Source organism: Salmo salar, chromosome ssa18 (assembly GCF_905237065.1).
Source record: "Salmo salar chromosome ssa18, Ssal_v3.1, whole genome shotgun sequence".
NCBI classification, from domain to species: Eukaryota; Metazoa; Chordata; class Actinopteri; order Salmoniformes; family Salmonidae; genus Salmo; species Salmo salar.
This window is the reverse complement of record NC_059459.1, coordinates 83320562-83343245: the sequence shown is the minus strand read 5'-3', so window position 1 is coordinate 83343245 and position 22684 is coordinate 83320562. Positions and strand designations below refer to the sequence as shown.

At 40.0% G+C, this 22684-nt stretch overlaps 2 protein-coding genes across 6 annotated transcripts in view; both read right to left on the bottom strand.

The window, feature by feature from the left end:
• The window catches only part of LOC106578034 (basement membrane-specific heparan sulfate proteoglycan core protein), a 74150-nt gene that overhangs the window by 35259 nt on the left and 16207 nt on the right, over nt 1-22684 (bottom strand). The window contains exon 1 of one of the 5 annotated variants that reach the window (XM_045701740.1): nt 5054-5188. The exons of 2 other annotated variants lie outside the window; for them this stretch is intronic. Coding sequence is in view for 1 of the 3 variants with exons in the window: in XM_045701741.1 (XP_045557697.1) it covers nt 5054-5084 (31 nt within the window). In the remaining 2 variants the exon portion in view is untranslated. Of the gene's footprint in view, nt 1-835; nt 1278-5053; nt 5189-22684 lie in introns of those variants that run through there. 2 more of the 5 variants (XM_045701741.1, XM_045701739.1) reach the window with 2 other exon arrangements.
• Nucleotides 10930-20056, bottom strand: LOC123728783 (uncharacterized). Its single transcript, XM_045701742.1, has 16 exons — nt 19663-20056; nt 19293-19571; nt 18494-18742; nt 17719-17823; nt 17574-17598; nt 17412-17485; nt 17078-17128; nt 16887-16970; nt 16445-16507; nt 16026-16097; nt 15095-15154; nt 13690-13761; nt 12879-12938; nt 12494-12565; nt 12113-12175; nt 10930-11737 (listed from the first exon to the last, which is right to left on the bottom strand). The coding sequence occupies exons 2-16, from the start codon at nt 19456-19458 to the stop codon at nt 11730-11732; spliced, it is 1224 nt and encodes a 407-aa protein (XP_045557698.1). The 5' UTR covers nt 19459-19571; nt 19663-20056; the 3' UTR covers nt 10930-11729.

Here is a 22684-nt window from a genome sequence, read left to right as displayed (position 1 = left end):
AGTTGCCTACCGTCTGTAAGCTGATAGTGTCTTAACGACCGTTCCACAGGTGAATGTTCATTAATTGATTATGGTTCATTGAACAAGCATTGGAAACAGTGTTTAAACACTTTACAATGAATATCTGTGAAGTTACTTAGATTTTTATGAATTGTCTTTGAAAGACAGGGTCCAAAAAAATGGAAGTCTTTTTTTTGCTTTTTTTCCTATTTAGTAATTTAAGTATACTGTAAACGAACAGTATCCTTTCAGTTGAGCATACTTGCGTAGCGCTATGCCTGTCTACTGGAAGTTGATGCTTGAAGTCGGAGCGTTCAGCCGTTCTGACCATCACAAGTGTTCATCACAAGTGTTCTGACCATCACAACGGCAGTCAAGCACACATCACAAGCTAACTGGCTAGCTACTTCCAGGCACAAATGAGAGAACACTTCACTCTGACAATTTTACTCACCACAGCGGAGCTGGTTAGGCTGTTTTCTTGTTATCCAGAGCATTGGTGACTAACTGTGTTGCTGGTAACAGTTTAATGATGCTTTTTTGCCAATGTTTACTGACACCGGCCATATTCAACGGGTGTTGAGCATTCGCAAATTCATCAATTATTCTGCGCTCTTGCACACTCAGACCAGAGTGCTCTAAAATTAGAGTAGATAGCCTGAGCGAATTTATGTTCATTGAGAACGCACAAAGACTATACCACTTAGCTAAGAATGACGTGAATAATCAAGTCAATAAATGTTGGGTAGTTAGGTAGCATGTAGACAAATTTGTGGTATTAGTAGCCAACTTACTAGGTAGCTAGCTAACATACCAGTACCTACTGTTGACTTACCCCATTCCGTACGAATTTGCGAGGCTACATTCAAACGAGGCTGCAATGAAAACTAATGCGACTGTGTTGGCATCACAATCTGGGGTGTGTTTCTATCCAAGCGTTGATTGACATGGGCCCTCAGACGCTGTACGTTAAATTGTGACGTGTCATAACGTAATGTACAGCACGCATTAAAAACAAGAAAGGGACAGGGTAAGGGGGGATACCTAGTCAATTGTACAACTGACTGCATTCCTTTTTTGCATCATCATTGGAAGCCATCATGACTCTCAAAAGCCGCGTCAGCCGCTGTTTACTTCTGAAGATAACTTTAACGCCGCCCTAAAAGCCCGATTCAAATTCGACACAAACCTTCAAATAGGTATGCAATGACACATATAAACTCTTTACAGGGTTTTATTTACATTTTAGAGGTGATAAGTTGGACAGATCGGGTGAAAAAGCTTTTTTCCAACATGGTTTATCTCTCCCTTCCCTTTCACTATGTTTCACTTCCCCATCCGCTATTTTTAAAAAGACCCGACAGAGCTCATTGCCTTCTTTAATCATGCAGAGACGGGCGGCATGAAGGTCTCGTCAATGATTTTGCTGGAAAGGGGAGAAATCGAACTTTACAATGATATTCATATTACTTTTGACCTGGAATTATTACGTTTTTTGGGGCGCTAAAATACGGTCAATTGTACATTACAGCGCAATATACAAAAGTGCGTTTGCGAACTATACTGCTATAAAGATACGCTATGTGGTTCGTAACGATAGCGTAGCCAACACATTGTCAGACAAAATAACGTGTAGCGTAACTTATTTGAAAAGTCATTATTTTACTACATTGCTCAACATTGTCTTAGCTTTGACATAATTAGTTAAAGCAATGAATTTGTATCCGCTCTCGTTGGACTTCAGCTGAATATTTTCCACCTTTTTCCTCAAATTTGAAAACGTTGTGAAGCCACACCCATTTTCTAAAGAATTGCATTATGGGCCCTTAAAGTACGGAAATAGTGTCCACTGCGTGTATACTTCGTATTTCGGCAAATGTAGTACGACATCCAGAAACTTTTGGCATACTAACTCTATCCATACTATGACCAATAAGCATACTACATACTCAACTTACATCACAAATAGTAGGTTCGTGTGGTTAGTTTGAGTATTCAAACAGAGCCATGGTCTCTTTTTTGTTTTCTTGAGTAAGGCAGCTCCAAAATGGTGGTTCAGCCTAGCTCAGTGCTTTCTGTGGTGGTGGGGCAAGCCAGCAGAAAATACGGAGCGTTGCGCTGTGATTGGCTCAGTGTTCTGTCACTCACGGGGACACTACGTCACCACCAAGTCTAAGGGTAGACCTCTAAAATTGTAGCCCCTTGGGTGCTGCCATATTTACGTTAGAAGTGCCCATCCAAGAAGGCTCAAGGTCATTGGACACAGATAAAATGACGTCAAATCATGTACAGTAGCTTTGATTGGACTGATCCTTTCAAAATCTTAGGTAGCAGTCATCATCATGAATCAAGTTAACAATCTACTGGCTGTCGTGGACGAATCAGAATTAGTTGGGTAACATAGATAATTAAGATGTTTTATTAGTATAATATGCTTATTTGAGGTACTTGTCATTAGAAAGTGTCCATTGGACTCTGGTGTCTTTTCAGTTACACATTTCCCTTAGCTGGGGCTCAGACACTTGGGGCCCAGAGAGGGGAAGAGGTCAGACTTGTCTTTTACTTGTCTCTGTTGCTCTGCAGAATATCAGCAAGAGAGGAGGACAGAATGAAATATTGTCTTTATATGTGAATGTCTCTTTACCTATGCTTAAACCATGTGAAGGGATGGCGTGATTACTGGGGAACCAATGACTTGTCTCCACAATGTCTGTGAGCAAGTCACACCCTCCTTTTCCTTATTGTGGGGAGGTTTATGGCAGTGTCTGGGACCATGGTCTCTTAGATCTCACACTTATCCTGTGATAATATATGGCCTAGAGGCTCACTCCCTCCAGTGAGCCTGTCCAGGAGTGGGGTCAAGAGGGGGTTTGCTTGAGATGGGAGTATCTAGAGTTGACAATTGATATATGCCATTGGATGAAATAGTTCTGTTCAATACCGTACCAGGGAGGGACAGTTCTAAGGAGACCAGATACTGGGCTATACCATTAATCCTGTTGACATAGCAGTTACTGTCTGATGTGTTTTATTGATATCTGTCATACAAAACTTAACCTTTGTGAACTGTTACTAAGTATCTGTGGTTTGTCAATGTACGTTGAAGGGGCTGTATCGTTGCTATAAAAGATCCCTGAGCCATTCTGCAAGTACCTCATTAAATGATTCATTCGAGAGGATGCATTATTGGGGGTCAAGAACTTTTGCAAAAGTATCTTAAGTATTAAAGATGTAGTTTAACTCGAACTGGTGTGTTTGTAACTCCTCATTTGGTAATGCGGAAATTAGCTACCACATGGCAAATCCTTTTTAATCCTTGTCATATGAAGACAAATAATGAAGAGAAATTATAGATAAAACTTATCGGTGCTCATCGGCCGTTGGAGATAAACATAACACAACAAGTTGGAAATCGCAAATTCAACAATGAGTGGTTTGGAAGGAATCAGTGGCTAACTGCAAGCATTGCAAAGCAATCATTAGCCTGCTATTCAGGGGAGTGGCTGTGTGGTCTAAGTCTAAGATTAGGGGTCTATTTTCCTATTTTAAAATTATAAACAATCAACATTGGCAATGCTGTCAATGAAGCATGATTTGTGCCTTGATCAAAGCAACTGTTAACTCGGAACTGCAAAATCTGAAAAATGTACATGCTTAAATTGCGACTGGTAATAGTAGACAGTAATTAGTGTGCATCAGGTGCCAAGTGACTCGTGCTCACCAGAGGTAGTGGCGTCTAAGAGGTGACATCAAACAAGCACTTCAAGCAAAATAACTCACGTGGACCGAATCCCCACAAAGTGGGGCTGGTTCAGTTAGTAGGCACAAAGCAACTCAATGCAAGGCTAACTAAATACAAGAGCTAAAATAGCTAAACCCAGATGGTGGTTAGCTAGCTTTCATTAGCCGTGAGGACTAGGAGTGTAGCTTAAGCTCAGCACAGGCCGGTACTCAGTAAAACCTTACAAAGCTCACTGGTTTTGATTGAGAGCTGCCTGAGAATGTTTGTTTTCCATGGGGTACAGGGGCCCATAATAACTTTGGGGAAAAAATAATTGCTTAACTGGGTTTTCCGTGTGCAATTTGATGATTAGCCATGAGCTTTTGGTGTTAGCTAGCTAGTGTTCACCTAGTTGGCTAATAGCCTAGCTAGATAGTACCACGTTAGCTGAAGACAACCTTATGAATAGCATTGTCAGTCTTCAGTCTTGATAGTCTCTTTGACCACAGCACCATGAGGTATGCTTGCAGCCAAGCATACCTATGCTTGCAGCCAAGCATTACAACACTCAATAATCTCTTAGTACAGTTTACTATAACTGTAGTGATGGAACTCTCAACCATTTACAAAAATCACAACTTGATACTAGAACACATCCAACAAATATAGCATTCTGCATTCATTGTCATTGACAGCACATTCAGCAACCACTGAGTTAGCGCTACTCTTTAGTTCCTGAGTGGTGACCTGGTTAAATGCACACCACACCACCACACCATCTGCTATACAAGCTCAGGTTCTCACAGAGATACTAGTTCAATGTAGGGTGGTCATTCGTCTCCACCTCATATACAGATATATGATCTTAATTTAAACTATACTGTCACAGCAAAATAATCCTGCAGCCTCCGGATTTAAACGTTTAGTCCAAAATGTTGCTTGATTGGTGGTTAGGCTGTTAGCAGGCCAAAAGTAGGCGACATGAAAAGTGCAATACAGTTAATATAACCATGTGTTGGTTTTCAGTTAATTCATGTAAATCACAAAGCTCATCTGCATTTCCTGTGGTTAACGACAATTCTTAGCAACAAAAGAGTGATCAAATTAAGATCCTACATCTTTAGACCTACACCATATTTGCTGCTATCCAACTTTAGTGTAATTTACTAATAAGTATTTGCACTGTTATATCAATAAGGTATAAAACACACTAAAAAGCTAAAACGTTTAACTGTCTTAATTTGCGTGATTGTCTTATTCCTTTTTTCCATCAAAGGCTTAGTAAATCAGGTAATTAGTGTTCATACACAAACACACTAACTCAGTACTTACAGAGTAACACACAGAGCAAGGTGTGCTCCATTCTGTCCTGACGATGATCTCTGAACTACAGTTCTTCTGACGAACGCCTCTACTTCCTATATGATGACAGACGGATTAGTTCATGCCTCTTTACCGTCACACAGAGAAATAGAGAGAGGCATTCTACAGAAATGTACGAAGACTGTAAAAAAAAAAGAGTAACAGTTACTGGTGAGTTTATTTTCCGACCAACGTCTTGTGATTAGCTACATGACCTCACACTGGTTCCTTCCTCTTTACTGTATAGAATGAGGATGAAATGAGAATAGATACCTGAGATGAGATCAGAGCTTATGATTTGATATCAGAATGTGCAGATGGTTGTTTCATCTTTCCACCCACAATGCACAGATAGATAGATAGATAGATAGATAGATAGATAGATAGATAGATAGATAGATAGATAGATAGATAGATAGATAGATAGATAGATAGATAGATAGATAGATAGATAGATAGATAGATAGATAGATAGATAGATAGATAGATAGATAGATAGATAGATAGATAGATAGATAGATAGATAGATAGATAGATAGATAGATAGATAGATAGATAGATAGATAGATAGATGCAGGCCTAGCTAGCTAACCTAATTTGTTCCACTGCCCACAAAGGAAATGGACATCTTCCGCCACCCCCTCCGTTCATACACACATACACACACAGCTCTTCTCACCTCTCACTGTCAGCATGCTAAGTAACTAACTCCTCTCAGGGGTTTTGTGGTTGACTTGTTCATTAGACAGTTGAAGCTCAGTCTCAGCCGGCAGCTAGCCACGTAACTGACATATATATATATAAGCGACTATTTCCCAATTGTGCACGCGATCATTCTCTGAGGGACTGTTTTTGTTTGCTTGGGTGACGTGGCAGGAGTCAAGGGAGGGTTAAAAATAAAGCCTTTTGTCCGGCATCTCGCAAACAGTGTCAACAGCATCTCTAGTCTACTTTCCTACTGAGCCGACTGCGAGCTGGGGAAGTTTTTTCACATCTCATGCCCTCGGCCTGTGCCTGAGTGTGTTGCCTAACTGTGTGCTAACAGTAAACTACCTACTACATAACACTATATCAAGTTGAGCGTTGCAATTGGAACATAGCGTTCCAAAGTTAGTGTCCAGTGTCCCCTACAGTTCCTGTTGCTGTGACACAAATGTGGCTTTTTGTCAGAATAAGAAAGCTACAGATGCTTTAAAGAGAAAGAGAGTAAATTAGCATGTCCTGTTTATCTCAAGTCAACTTCCTCTTTCTGTAAAAGGAGTGGACACAGCAACACTGTGGTCTTTCTGTGGGTGGAAAAGATCTGAGGAAGGAGTTTTTGGATAACAACATACTGAATTTATGATACCCGGTCATGTTTACATTTTCAGTAGAATCTGTAGTTTTACTAGGAAGGTGGAAAGGTGTCAACGGTTTGACTTCATGGCACATGTGACATTTATCATTTGGTTTAGGAGATATTTGGAGGTCAACTGTGTGTGAATGTTGAAGCGTTACAGTACAAACAAGGTAGGTCTGTCAACTGTTCAAGTGAATAACCTGGGAAAGTAGTGATCAGAGTGATAGATTAAATGTAAAGGAGAAATTAATATGACACGCGAACTACAGTATACAGCATACGAAAATAATATTGCCATTCAACTCTCTGATAAACACAAAAAGCCCCACACACACACAAACAACTGACCTGGTCCAACCTTTGTTTTGTACGGTCAAAAAGGTGACAAACGTATGTGGAATAGGGACCTACTCTCTGTGAGAGTACAAAATATCAAGTAAGTAGCCTAGATTTACAAAATATACACAGGTAACAGCCCAAAAGGAATGGCCTCTGTATCAGGCTTAACCTGTCCTATCTACAGGTAGAGGGCAAGACTGAGACAAACCAGAGAGGAAGAGATGAAACGAGACAGATAACTGGACCAAAAATCGGTCTTCTCCATCATGTGACATTTTCAGTGTTTTCGCTTACCAAGAGAAGAGTTTTTGTATGGAGGTCAATAAGAGAGTGTCAAATGTAGTTGAAAAACATTTGAATGGCTTATTTGCTCCTTGTGGCTTGTTTGATCAAATAGAAGTTTCGTAATGATTAGGTTGTTACGAGTGTACTGATATAAGTAGGATACATGACATCCCGGAACATTTGAGAATAAACACTGTTCAGTAAGAAGGTTCTAGAGCTCAACAGGTCTTCTCCATGCAACACATTACAGAGATCTGTTACAGTAACTGACAACAACACATTGATGCACATTGATCTCTCTTTTTGTTGAGTCATGCTAGAATAACACAAATAAGGATATTTGTCAATTGTATTGCAGGACATGGTGATACAGTAGTAGTAGTAGTAGTAGTAGTTGTAGTAGTAGCAGTTGCAGGAGTAGTACTAGTAGTAGTCATAGTAGTAATGGTAGTAGTAGCAGTTGCAGGAGTAGTACTAGTAGTAGTCATAGTAGTAGTAGTAGTAGTAGTAGTAGTAGTAGCACTAGTAGTGGTAGTAATAGTAGTAGCAGCAGTAGTATTAGTAATTGCCAAGTTCATACACATTGGTTGATATTTGGTCATTTTAAAACCATGAAAAATAATCAAACGACCAATATCTCATCTGAATACACCTCACCACATCATTTACCTGCCTTGGACAACAGGCTGCAGAGACAGTATTTAAATACGAGAATAGTGTCACTGTCACCGATTTATACGAATAGATTCACCAAAAACTACAGTTGCTTCCACAACTGTCAGTACCACCCACAAATAGATGTGCTGTCATTATGTGCTGTCATTCTGAGGTTAATTCACACTGTAACTACAGCGAGCTAGAATCCTACCTGCAGTACATTCTAATGAGCATGACAAGCCAACTGTCTTGGTACTGCCTTTAGAGATGGTATCAGTATGACTGCAGTACATTGATATTACCACAATATTCAAATAAAGCCCAGGGGGAAATAGGAACTGAATATGAGTTCTGTTATGCACCTCACCACCCCACTGTTCTTACTCAGCATTCTCCTGGGACGTGTGCGTGTGTGTGTGTGTGTGTGTGTGTGTGTGTGTGTGTGTGTGTGTGTACACATCTGAGGCAGAGCTGTTGTGAGGTCACTACCACAGACCAGAGACTCAATGAGGAAGACTGTATTCAAAACCTATAACCTGTAACTGGGATTCTTGGATAAACCAGAAAGCTTAATTCTTCCTGGTGTTTTAGCGCACCCCTCAGAGCTGTTTCTGTAACTACTCCATATCCTTACGCCCCATGCATTTAGTAAAGATCAAAATACGTTTTTGTCCCTAAAATCTCATTGTGTTTGAATGTATGACAATATTTATTAAACTGGATGGGAAAAGTACAACTTGAAATTGTATTATAAAATTATCCCAAACAATTTAGGGGTTAATTCATGACAATTAATATACTGTAGTAAATGTCCCCTATTGGCCTTTCATGATCTCTTTGTTGTGAGGTGATTCTCACATACATGTTTCAGTGTTCACTTTCACAGTGTCTTTTTTGTCTAGATGTTTACAGAAATACTTCATAAAACAGAGAACAACTTTATATTTCAACATCTTTATTTAAAAATGAATTATGAAAATCTCAATTGGCAACTAAGCTCATAAGTTATACTCAAGATTCCCAAAATGTATGTACCTATCACAGATTGTCCCCTGAACTCACAGATTGGGCTCCCCAAAAACTATTTTAGGCTGAAAGGAGGGCTGGCCAACGCACTTTGTATGGATGAGTTGTACATTCATGCCCTCTTGTGGATGATAAAAAAAAAAAGTTAATTACAAAAGCAAATATATTGTAAAAGTACAGTCTTTAAAAAAAGTGTATAATTCTAATAATCTGTCAAATGTATATACAAATACACTGAACAAAAATATAATCTCAGCATGCAACAATTTAAAAGATTTTACTGAGTTACAGTTCATATAAGGAAATTTGTCAAAATGAAATAAATTCATTAGACCCTAATCTATGGAGTTCACATGACTGCCTTCCTCATATGCATCTGTTGGTCACAGATAGATACCTTGAAAAAAAGTAGGGGCGTGGATGAGAAAACCAGTCAGTATCTGGTGTGACCGCCATTTGCCTCATGCAGTGTGACACATCTCCTTCGCATAGACTTGATCAGGCTGTTGATTGTGGTCTGTGGAATGTTGTCCCACTCCTCTTCAATGGCTGTGCGAAATTGCTGGATATTGGCGGGAACTGGAACACGCTGTCGTACACGTCGATCCAGATCATCCCAAACCAGCTCAATGGCTGACATGTCTGGTGAGTATGCAGGCCATGGAAGAACTGGGACATTTTCAGCTTCCAGTAAATGTGTACAGATCCTTGCGGCATGGGGCCGTGCATTATCATGCTGAAACATGAGGTGATGGCGGCGGATTAGTGGCACAACAATGGGCATCAGGATCTCAAATTGCCATCGAAAAAATGCAATTGTGTTAGTTGTCCATAGCTTATGCCCTCCCATAACATAACCCCACCGCCACCATGGGGCACTCTGTTCACAGCGTTGACAAAAGCAAACCGATCGCCCACAGGACGCCATACCCAGTACAGTTGAAACCGGGATTAATCCGAGATGAGCAAACTTCTCCAGCATGCCAGTGGCCATCGAATGTGAGCATTTGCCAACTGAAGTTGGTTACAACACCAAATTGCAGTCAGGTCAAGACCCTGGTGAGGACAACGAGTACACAGATAGGTTTCCCTGAGACATCTTCTGATAGTTTGTGCAGAAATAATTTTTGGATACAAACCCAGAGTTTCCTCAGGTGTCCGGGTGGCTCGTCTCAGACCATCCTGTAGGTGAAGAAGCCAGATGTGGAAGTCCTGGGCTGGCGTGGTTACACGTAGTCTGCGGTTGTGAAGATGGTTAGAAGTACTGCCAAATTCTCTAAAACCACGTTGGAGGTGGCTTATGGTGGAAAAATAAACATTAAATTCTCTAGCAACAGCTCAGGTGGACATGCCTGCAGTCAGCATTCCAATTACACGCTCCCTCAAAACTTGAGACATCTGTGGCATTGTGTTGTGTGACAAAATAGCACAGTTTAGAGTGGTATTTTACTCTCCCCAGCTCAAGCGCCACCTGTGTAATGATCATGCTGTTTATTAATATACCACACCTGTCAGGTGTATGAATTATATTGGCAAAAGAGAAATGTTCACTAACAGGGATGTAAACACATTTTTCCAAAACATTTTTGAGAAATAAGCTTTTTGTGTGTTTGGAACATTGCAGCTCATGAAACGTGGGACCAAAACTTTACATGTTGTGTTTTATATTCTTTTTCAGTATATACACTAAATGGCCAAAAGTATGAGGACACCTTCTCGTCAAACATCTCATTCCAAAATCATGGGCATTAATATGGAGTTGGTCCCCCTTTTGCAACTATAACAGCCTCCACTTTTATGGGAAATCTTTCCACTAGGTGTTGGTAAATTGCTGCGGCGAATTGCTTCCATTCAGCAACAATAGCATTAGTGAGGTCGGGCACTGATGTTGGGTTATTAGGCCTGGCTCGCTGTCAGCGTTCCAATTCATCCCAAAGGTGTTCGATGAGGTTGAGGTCAGGGCTCTGCGCAGGCCAGTTAAGTTCCTCCACACCAATCTTGACAAACCATTTCTGTATGGACCTTGCCTTGTGCACAGGGGCAGTATCATGCTGAAACAGGAAAGGGCCTTCCTCAAACTATTGCCACAAGTTGGAAGCACAGATTCGTCTAGATTGTCATTGTATCCTGTAGCGTTAAGATTTCCTTTCACTGGACCCAGCCATTATTCCTTCTCTACCAAACTTTACAGTTGGCACTATGCACATTGGCAGGGAGTGTTCTGGCATCAGCCAAACCCAGCTTCGTTCGTCTGACTGCCAGATGGTGAAGCGTGATTCATCACTCCAGAGAACACGTTTCCACTGCTCCAGAGTTCAATGGCGGTGAGCTTTACACCACTGCAGCTGATGCTTGGCATTGCGCATTGTGATATTAGGATTGTGTACGGCTGCTCGTCCATGGAAACCCATTTCATGAAGTTCCCGACGAACAGTTCTTGTGCTGACAGGGCAGCTCTAGCAGGCCAGAAATTTGATGAACTGACTAGTTGGAAAGCTGGCATCCTATAACCGTTCTATGTTAAAAGTGACTGAGTTCAGCAGTACCGGCCATTCTACTGCCAGCGTTTGTCTATGGGGATTGCATGACTGATTTTATACACACCCGTGTATAGCCAATTCCACTAATTTGAATGTGTGTCCACATACTTTTGGCCGAGTGACAGAAGTAACAAACCAATGATAATACATTTCAGTACATTTACAACCAAACAATTCAATACACAGATACAATTACTGTAGCTGCAGATAAGATCCATAATCATTACACCATATCATTGTTTAAAAAGCTGTTACAGTAATTCACAATTGAACCAATATTAAATCATATATTTATATATATATATATATATATATAAATCCTTTATGTGTGTGTGTATCTGTGAGTGCGCTTGCATGGGTGTGTGGGTGTGCTTGCGTGTGTGTGTGCGAACATGTGTGAATAATCCATATTCCCAGGTTTCTCCTGCTCCTCCTCTGATTATGTGTCCCTCCATCTCCTTCAAGGACCTGTGACATATCACCACACAAAGTTATTTATCCCTCAAGGACCTGTAACATACCACCACACAAAGTTATTTATCCCTCAAGGACCTGTAACATATCACCACACAAAGGTATTTATCCCTCCATCTCCCTCAAGGACCTGTAACATATCACCACACAATGTTATTTATCCCTCCATCTCCCTCAAGGACCTGTAACATATCACCACACAAAGTTATTTATCCCTCCATCTCCCTCAAGGACCTGCATGCAGTAAAACAATCTCCCAAGAATAAAACAGAGATATAGTTTAAATAGATACATTCGAATTTGATATCAGCACATTAGTTCCATATATATTTAATTTTAGAATCAATAACATATGGCTATAATTCTTACCGGGGCATGAGCGTGGCTTCAATCGAGAATAGACTGAATCCGCCTCTGGTGGGGTTGCTGTTTCTGTAGGAGGATAAACATCAGCATAATATAATAGTTATATCCACAATAATATCCAGAATAACACCCAGACTAACACCCAGACTAACACCCAGACTAACACCCAGACTAACACCCAGACTAAAACCCAGACTAAAACCCAGACTAATATCATAATAATATCCAGACTAATACCCAGACTAACACCCAGACTAACACCCAGACTAATACCCAGACTAATACCAGACTAATATCATAATAATATCCATGTATTCAATATGGGGTCAAAGAGAGATGAGGTTCTGATAAGGGGAATATAGAGGGAGGGATGTGCAGTCTTACCTCTATTCTTCTTGGCTTTGGCCCTCTTTTGGAGGTCAACCTCAGCATAGGTCACATCAACAGGTCCAGCTGCTGCTGACAATGGACATTTCCAATCAACAAATGAAGGAATTAGCTTAATGCATATTCTGCTTTCCAATTGGCCGGCCTGTATCTTCAGACAATTTAGTAGCAAAATAATATTTGCTTTGAGAGAGCAAATCCAAACGTATGTTAACATCAACACTATCATTGAAAATTCATCACACGGATGATGAAAACGTAACATGTGATCAGAAACGTTTTCTCACCAGTTTGTTAGGAGATACTTAGATATACTCTAATATGAGAGATACTGTATAGTGTAGTTTCATACCCATTTAATAGATTGCTGATTTAGTCTTACCGGGGTCAGTGTATGGCTTCATTAGTGCGTAGACTGAATCTGTCTCTGGTGTTGGTGTTTCTGTAGGAGGATAAACATCAGAATAGTATACAGCATTATACAGAATAATATACAGCACTATACAGAATAATATACAGCAATATACAGAATAATATACAGCAATGTACAGAATAATATACAGCAATATACAGAATAATATACAGAAATATACAGAATAGTATACAGCAATATACAGAATAATATACAGCAATATACAGAATAATATACAGCAATATACAGAATAGTATACAGCAATATACAGAATAATATACAGCAATATACATAATAATATACAGCAATATACAGAATAGTATACAGCAATATACAGAATAATATACAGCAATATACATAATAATATACAGCAATATACAGAATATAGCGTTATATACTGGATAATATACAGTTAAATACAGAAAAATATATTGAATAATTTACAGAATAATATATATTTATATACAGAATAACATCCAGAATAATATCGAGGTACATACAGAATAATGTACAGAAAAATATACAGTTATTCAACACGGGGTCAAAGAGGTGTGAGGATTTAACCTTGTATTACCGTGTAGAGAAACAGAACATAAACTTTCAAGACTTTCCAGATGGTTGTACGAGGTTAGTGAAGATTATGATGGTTGGGAGGGGGAGGGATGTCCAGTCTTACCTCTATTCTTATATCCAGAATAATATATACATTTATTCACTATGAGGTCAAAGAGGTGTGAGGTTCTGATGAAGGGAATATGGATGGAGGGATGTCCTGTCTTACCTCTCTTCTTCTTGGTTTTGTTCTTCTTTTGAAGGTCAACCTCAGCATAGGTCACATCAACAGGTCCAGCTGCTGCTGACAATGGACATTTTCAGTCAACAAATGAAGGAATTAGCTTAATGCATATTCTGCTTTCCAATTGGCCGGCCTGTATCTTCAGACAATTTAGTAGCAAAATAATATTTGCTTTGAGAGTGCAAATCCAAACGTATGTTAACATCAACACTATAATTGAAAATTCATTTCCAGTCAACAAACTAAGGAATTAGCGTATCGTATATTCTGTATCTTCGTCCGAAACATCACAACACCATCATATCTCAGAGAGAGGTAATATAGGTGTAGAGTATAGTAGTGAATTTGAGAGATTCCAATCCAGCCTTCATCTCCAAATCAAATCAAATTGTATTTGTCACACGCGACGAATACAAGTGTAGACCTTACCGTGAAATGCTTACTTACAAGCCCTTAACCAACAATGCAGTTAAAGAAATAGAGTTGACAGATTTGCCAAATGGAGGGGGAGGGAGAGCTTTCCATGTGTCTCTGTGTGTGGATTAAAGGTGATCTAGACTTCCTAGATATTAGACATCGCTCACCAGCTGTTATTCACAAAGACACACACTCCCCCACCCTCATCTTTACAGCGTAGCTGTTCTGCCCTGCCGATGCACAGAAAACCCAGCCAACTGTAAATGATCCGTGTCGTCATTCTGCCACTACTCTGTGAAACATAAGATATTACAGTTTTTATTGTCCTGTAAGTAGGATAGTCTGGAATGGAGTATGTCCTTTGCGTCGGACTCATTAAAGAAAAACTCTTCATCCAGTTCGAGGTGAGAAATCACAGTTCTAATGTCCAGAAGTTATTTTCGGTCATAAGAGACTGTAGCAGCAACATTATGTACAAAATAAGTTATAAACTATGCGAAGAAACCCACAAAATAGCACAGTTGGTTAGGAGCCTGTAAAATGGCAGCCATCCCCTTTGGCGCGATTATCATATCTTTTTACAATTTAGATGCAAGATAATATTTGCTATGGTGCAAATGCAAATGTATGTAAAAACACTATAATCCCAAATTCATCACACCGATCATAAAAAGATAACATTAATCATTAATAATTAAACAGTGATCATTAATGTTTTCTCACCAGTTTGTTAGGACATGCTCTGATATTAGAGTATATCTAAGTATTAGTTCCATATCCTTTCAAAAGATTGTGATTAAGGGCTTGATTCATTCCGTATCGTGGAAGTTCAGCGCTATAGCAAAATTAACATTTCAATTGCGCTTTAGCACTGAACTTCCGCAATATGGATTGAATCGAGTCCTTAGTCTTACCGGGGGCTGTGCGTGGCTTTACTTGAGAATAGACTGAAGGGAGGGATGTCCGGTCTTACCTCTATTCTTATATCCAGAATAATATATACACTCAGGTGGAGTTGCTGTTTCTATAGGGGCTGATAATAAAATATCAGAAAACATTTACAGTTATACAGAACATTATACCATAGCATTGTTGAATACTCATTTCTGATTGGCTTGAAGGGCATTCTAGAGTGTGCATTATTTCGTTTTATAAACTTGGTGGTTCGACCCCTGAATGCTGATTGTCTGTCTGACAGCCGTAGTATATCAGACCGTATACCACAGATATGAAGTAACATTGCTCTAATTACATTGGTAACCAGTTTATAATAGCAATAAGGCACCTCAGGGGTTTGTGATATATGGCCAATATACAACGGCTAAGGGCTGTGTCCAGGCACTCCGCGTTGCATCATGCTTAAGAACAGCCCTTAGCCGTGGTATATTGGCCATATACCACACCTCCTCGGGCTTTATTACTTAAATAATGCACTGCAATTTTCAATGGCTATGTCCTATGTTTAAGCTGCTGTTGAAAGCAAACGTCGAATTGATATCATTGGCATTGTTGAATTTGATTTTCATAATTACAAGCTAGGAGGATGGTTTATTAGCTAAGCTAGCAAGTCTGTTTGGTTACCAAGGCAACTACTGTAGCTATCTAGTAACTTGCTAGCTAGCTACTTCATTGGATCTTGAATACATTTCTACCAGTAAATGAACACATTTTTACTGTGTTAAATTATAGCCGTAGTACAAGCGAGATAATCAACTCAGGGCTCTATGCGATTTCTGGAAAATAATGCATCTCTGTGGAAGGTTAGTGCATTTGTTTTCCTGCTACCTTATACGGAGTTGCATTATTTATAAAGAACAACCTTTCACGTCATGCATCATTTTCCATAGAATGCATAGCCCCTCGTTGGTTATCCCTTACATATACAGCTATTCAACAATATTTACCTCTCTTCTTCTTGGCTTTGGCCTTGTTTTTGAGGTCCACCTCAGCATAGGTCACATCAACAGGTCCAGCTGCTGCTGACAATGGGACATTTTCAGTCAACAAATGAAATGAGTTTATTGCATATTCTGCCGCTTCATCTGAAACTACAAAATTGAACGACTGTCATGATTGTTTGTAGAAACGGACCAAGGTGCAGCGTACGTAGAGTTCCACATAATTTTTTATATAAAGTGAAACTTAGGCAAAGACACAACAAATCATACAAATCACCAACATAGAAAATAAACCTAGAACCCCAAATAGAAAATATAAACTAGAACAACCCCTCCAGTCACGCCCTGACCTACTCTACCATAGAAAATAAAAGTTTTCTATAGTCAGGACGTGACAGACTGCCAACTTGCAGAATGGATCTTACCTCTGGCTTTCCCTGTTTTCACCACAGAGTAGACTGGATTTTTAGCTAGATCAGCTAGCTTTTCTGAAGAGGAGGAAGAAGAGTAGAGAATTTGTCAATTAGTTTATTTTTTAATATATACAGTATATGTAATTTTTATACTACAGCTGGGATGATAAACCGAATATGATCGACACCAATTTTGCTGATATTGTTCATTACGATAAGTAGCTAGAGAAATGTGAAGTTTAAAATGAAATAGCTTTGCTAATATGGGTGATTGTTAATTGGACAATAGATGGCTACAACCATCCAACTAGTAATATTAGTTAAATGAATTCAGTACATTTATCACACATAGATTTTTTGTCCACATCGCCTGATTCTTTTTTGTACATAATTTTAACTCTTCTTGGACACACCGCACATTTTTAGAAATAAATGTATGTCACAGTTGAGTCACCTTTCTTTTTCTTGTCCAACTTTTTGAGTTGAATCTGGGCGTAAGTCACATGACTTGGTCCAGCAGCAGAAGCACCAGCAGCATCTGAGACATAATACACAAACACCTCCACTTAGTCAAACTACATGTCATATTAAATGAAGAGCAGCAGACTACCACACATTCACACTGAAAACATTACATTACACTACCATTATCATTGTTGTCTGAGGGATTGATCGTATCGTAGATGTTAGTGTCACCTGTTGGTCAAAGAAGAGATTTTGTTTTGGTTTTTAGGTTGGTTATCCCTTAGCTTGTCTAGGGATAGAGAACACAGTAACATGTTGTTATCAGGCTTGGGGTCAGTTCAATTTAAATTCCAGTCAATTCAGCAAGTATAATGAATTTGGTTTACTTTCTGAATTGACCGGAATTTAAATGATTTTGACCCCAAAGCTGGTTGTTATAAAAAGTACATGTTGATGAGTCAGTGTATGAGGTTACAGAGAGAGGAGTGGTAGAGGTCTGGACTGAAAGACTGACCATGCTGTTGATGTGTATACCCAGATCCTTGGTCCTGTTGGGGGTCCTGGTTGGTACTCTGGGGCTGAGGGGGCCTACATGGAGAGAGATACTCAGCATAAGAAGCACAGAGAAGATGTTATACTGTATGTATCAATATAGTTGAGAGACAGGTGTACTCACCAGAATATTCTGTTGAAACAGGAACCTGTAATGACAAACACATTGTTTTATGTACTGAACTTTCTTTACCTATTTTTATTTTGACATTTTTGTTCCAAACGTAAGAATACATTTTCCATTAAATGAGAAATGACAAAAGTCTCACGTTTTCTGTTTTGATATCTCCACAGCAGGACCAGTAGAACACCAGCAACAACCAGACCCACAACCACTCCTACTAGGACTGATGTAGAGGATCCAGGAGATACGACTGGAGAGAATGGAGAGAGAACAGCACAACACCATCAGACTCTGAGGTGGAAAATAAATAAAGTAGTTCAATTCCTGTATGTATCTGAGACTGGAGAGACTGGAGAGAGAACAGGACAACACCATCAGACTCTGAGGTAGAACATAAATAAAGTAGTTCAATTCCTGTATGTATCTGAGACTGGAGAGACTGGAGAGAGAACAGCACAACACCATCAGACTCTGAGGTGGAAAATAAATAAAGTAGTTCAATTCCTGTATGTATCTGAGACTGGAGAGACTGGAGAGAGAACAGCACAACACCATCAGACTCTGAGGTGGAACATAAATAAAGTAGTTCAATTCCTGTATGTATCTGAGACTGGAGAGAGAACAGCACAACACCATCAGACTCTGAGGTGGAAAATAAATAAAGTAGTTCAATTCCTGTATGTATCTGAGACTGGAGAGACTGGAGAGAGAACAGCACAGACTCTGAGAGGTTATATAGGTTTAGAGTAGAGAGCATGAACAGAATGTGGGCTGACCAGTCTTTTGACAATTTAGTTGAGAGATCATATTTTCGAGGGGAGCGTAAATCCCAAACTTTATTAACGTCAACACTTAAAGCACATTATTTTCACACAGATAATAAAAAGGTAACTAACTTGTGATCATAAATGTTTTCTCACCTCTTACTGTCACCCAGCTCTCTGGTGATTCTCCTTTACCAGATTTACACTTATAGAATCCTTCATCTGACTTGGATACTGTAGAGATGGTCATCTCTCCTGTGGTCTCATTCTTGATGAGTACTCCATCTTTGTAGAAATCAGTCTTGGGGTTAGGATTTGTTTCCTGATATCTAAATGTACAGGTCAGAGTCACAGAGTCTCCTTCAGTCACGGGATGGACAGGACTCTCCAGGATCACATCACCATCTGTGTAACATAATATATCAATAATACTGTAAATCTGGAGTCATCACTCACAATACATCAACATCTTATGAGCTTGTATTTTATGATATGCAATAATTCAGTTAAAGAATTGAATGACCTGGCTAGATCATAAATTAACAAATGTCCAGACAGAGGATTCAGTTGACGAATTCCCGGTTTATTAACCCAACTCAACACAGGCTACTGTTTGAACGTAGCCCACGCCAAATAAATCAAGGATCACAGTATATAACAACAGTGACCATCTCTTGTTAAGGCAAAACTTAAGAGAGAGAACAAGTTGCGGTGTTCCACACCCCTGCCAAACCCTCCCGCCGCTCCACAAACCACAAGGATGCCCGGCACTGGATCATTCCAGGCATTCCCGTGGTTGGCAGATAGCAGGTTGACTGGCATGTCGGACCCCGCAAATACTGGGTACTGGTAAGTCCAACACAACAAACCAATAGCATACCTTATAACACACAGCTGTCTGTACGGGTTGCTACAACATGTAAAAATGTTACTGAGTGTTGTACAATAGACATACCATTTACTGTGATGTTGACAGCATTACTGTACTCTCCTGATCCAGACTCACACCAGAACACTCCACTGGACCATGTGTATGTGTTGCTGATGGTACATGTAGACCCTGTTACTGATCCCCAGTTAGAGACACACCCTGACTGTACTCTTCTCTCCGTGTATCTCATCAGTCTCCATCCAGTAGAGTTCCCCTTCTCCTCACAGCTCAGTGAGAGAGACTTTGATGTAAAGTGTTGAGTTGTGTTGGGATTTACTGTAAGAGACACTGAAGGCTGCAGATCTGAAAGAAAGAGAGACAATCAAACCTATAGTTATATATACATGAGGGTGACTTAAATATAATTCAATACAGTTTCAATACAGTTAGTTACCTCCTGACCAGAGACACTGAGGTTGACTGTAGAGTGTATCATAGACTGGGTCTCCTCTCCCAGCTCTACACACATATCCTCCTGTGGGAGTAGCACCAGCAGGAATCAGAGTGTAGGAGTCTTCACTAGTCACATTGTCAGATAGGGGCTGTAGAGACTAAGACTTGTCTGATAGGGAGGGTAACCCAGCTCTGTAGGGAACAGTCCTGTACCAGGAGAACCTCCAGTCTGTAGACAGGTCTTTAACCCCACAGCTCAACATCACCGAGGACCCAGGGTTCAGCCACTGAGGAGAGATACTCAGGACAGGTTGGGGTTGATCTGTGATCAGTCAGAGGACATGTTTCAGTTTTAACTTTCAGTCTTAGCAATGAGTCTAGTAAGCCATTTACATGATTAGATAGACTTACCAGACACAGTCAGTTGTACAGCTTCACTGTTCTTGGAGAACATGTTTCCCTTTACACCCTCACAGGTATATGAATCACTGTTAGACCTGTAGGAAGGACTGATTCTGTACTCAGGCTTTGTGTTAGAGATCAATAACTGACTATTGTTATACCATCTGTAGTCCCAGTCAGTGTCTCCTCCTCCCTGTATGTCACATCTCCTAGTAACAGTCTCTCTAATGAATATCTGGGTCCAGTTGGGTTGGAGGATCAGAACAGCAACAGGTCTCTCTGCACAGACACAACACAGACATAACTCAAAAAACAGTTGCACAATTTTAAATGTATTTATTTATCTACTCATGAATATAGCTTCAAGTTAGCGATAATTGTTGTGATACAAGAAGCAGACAAAATATTATACCCTAGATTACTTTCTGTCCATTTACAATAACAACAATTTACCATAAAACTGTTTTAGGCTCACCAGTAATGTTTATTTGTACTGGGTCACTGTACTGGGTGTAGTAGACTGGGTCTCCTCTCCCAGCTCTGCACCAGTACTGTCCTCCATCAGAGACACTGACCCTGCTGAGTGTGTAGAAGTATCCAGAGGTTGTGGTTACTAGTGTAGAGTCTGGTCTGTGTCTGTACCAGTAAAACGTCCATCCAGGAGACTCTACATTACAGCTCAGTGTCATTCTGTCTCCTGTGAATATATTCTCTTTGTCAGAACTCAGCGTAGCTGTTGGATGCCTATCTGTTGGAATGAAGAAAAGTGTGTGATGCATCTGGAAAACATAGATCTGCTCTGCTGCAAGATATGTCCTCTTGATGTGAAGCAGAATAGTCTACAGACACAGAAAATATCTACATTATTGACTTGGAGGTGAAAGAAACGCACACCTGTTTAGACGAGGTGCTGGCTAGCGAAGTAGAACAGTTGAAAAAGAAAAGGAGAGCCTAATAACCAACGTTTCGACAGACAAGCTGTCTTCATCAGGGTATAATGATAAACACTGTGGTTCACTAGTTTATATAGTGTCAAAGGACACACACACAGGTGTCTGTAATACTGGCCGGGTGTGGCTTGATATCATTGGCTAATATACAGATATAAATAGAACATAAAAAACATGAAAGGAAAGCATATGACAATAGATACAATGTGGCTACATAGGCCTACAAACATTTGCAATGAATAGCAAAATCACAATAATCACTAGAATGGCTTCAGAACAAAATCTACATTGAGACCGAAGGTAGCAAGCGTCTTTAAATTAAAGATCCAGGCAGCCTCTCATTTTAACAATACATTGTCGCGGTCACCCCCTGTCCTACGAAGGGTGACGTGTTCGATGCCAATATAACGTGGAGACGAAATTGAGTGGTTTGCTTACATAAAGTCGGCCGCGACTGTAAACGTCAAGTTTTTACACGAGTCTATAGAACATTATCCTCACACAAAATCAGAATTGATTTGACGTGTGGCAGTTTGCATAGTAAATCTCAGGTGCTCAGAACAAGAGGTAAGAAAAGCATGGAATGCATGGAGCTGTTTTGCATCAGCCTTCATAGAAGAGAGTGATTGTGATTGGCTGGAGGTACAAAATAAGTCTTCCTTCTAAAAGAAGTCGGGAGTATGTGCAGGTGAGCAGCCTACATGTTCAGTTGAAATACCACGATTAGGGTTTCTAAAAAAACGCGAAAATGTCTACCTTACTGTAACTCTAAATTGTTCCACTGAGTTGAAGGCACAAAATATAACCCTTAATTAAGCAAGGAGTCATGGGCAGGGTTCAATATCTTGCTTGATAATTAAGCATGATTGACTCAACAGCAATAGAGTCTGTCTATCTGCATGACAACAAGAGAGAACAGAACCAAGTAATTTACCTTTTACAGTGAGAGTAATAGCATTACTAGGTTGTGAAGATGTGGGTCTAGACACTCTGTTCTCTTCACACCAGTACCGACCCTGGTCAGACTCAGCAGCTCTACTGATGGTGAGGGTGTCTCCTGTTATAGTGTGTCTGACAGACTGGGACACTACATTATCATTCCTGTCTTTGTACCACATAGCTCCAAATACTGTCAGACCCTACTGAACACATCAGAGTAACTGTCTCTCCAGGGAACACAGGGTTGGGTTTTACAGTCAGAGTAGCTTTGGGCAGAGCTGAGAATACAGATCAAATCTAATTGTTTATTTAACCTTTATTTAACTTGCGTGGCGGTTCATATATTTACTATCAAATGAGGAGAGACAAACTTATTACACAAGTCAGAGTTATACTTAAACTAAATCTTTATTCACTTATTAATAAGGGAGCAGGTCAATGCAACACACACACATAAAGTGAATCGATTGAGTGCTCTACGATAATGATGGCTGGTCGACGAATCACCCTCAGATGATTCGTTGAGAGCCCCTGTCTCCGCCCACACAATCACACACACACAGAGGGAGAGGGAGAGAGTACTGGGGGAGTGGCGGCATGTCAAGGAGACACGTGATGAGCAGTAGAGGGTGTGGCAGGAGCAGATGTAACAGATACTTATAATTACAGCAGACAGTATCTGCTGTAAAAACAGTTCTCATTGTGTAGAGACCAGGGTCTGGCCCTGGGGTC

Coding starts and splice junctions, on each gene's coding strand:
- LOC123728783 (XM_045701742.1), bottom strand. CDS start 19,458: ATGAGATACACGGAGAGAAGAGTACAGTCAGGGTGTGTCTCTAACTGG. Junction 18,743..19,292: donor TGTCAACATCACAGTAAATG/GTATGTCTATTG, acceptor TATGTTACACAG/ATGGTGATGTGATCCTGGAG. Junction 17,824..18,493: donor GAGCTGGGTGACAGTAAGAG/GTGAGAAAACAT, acceptor CATTCTCTCCAG/TCGTATCTCCTGGATCCTCT.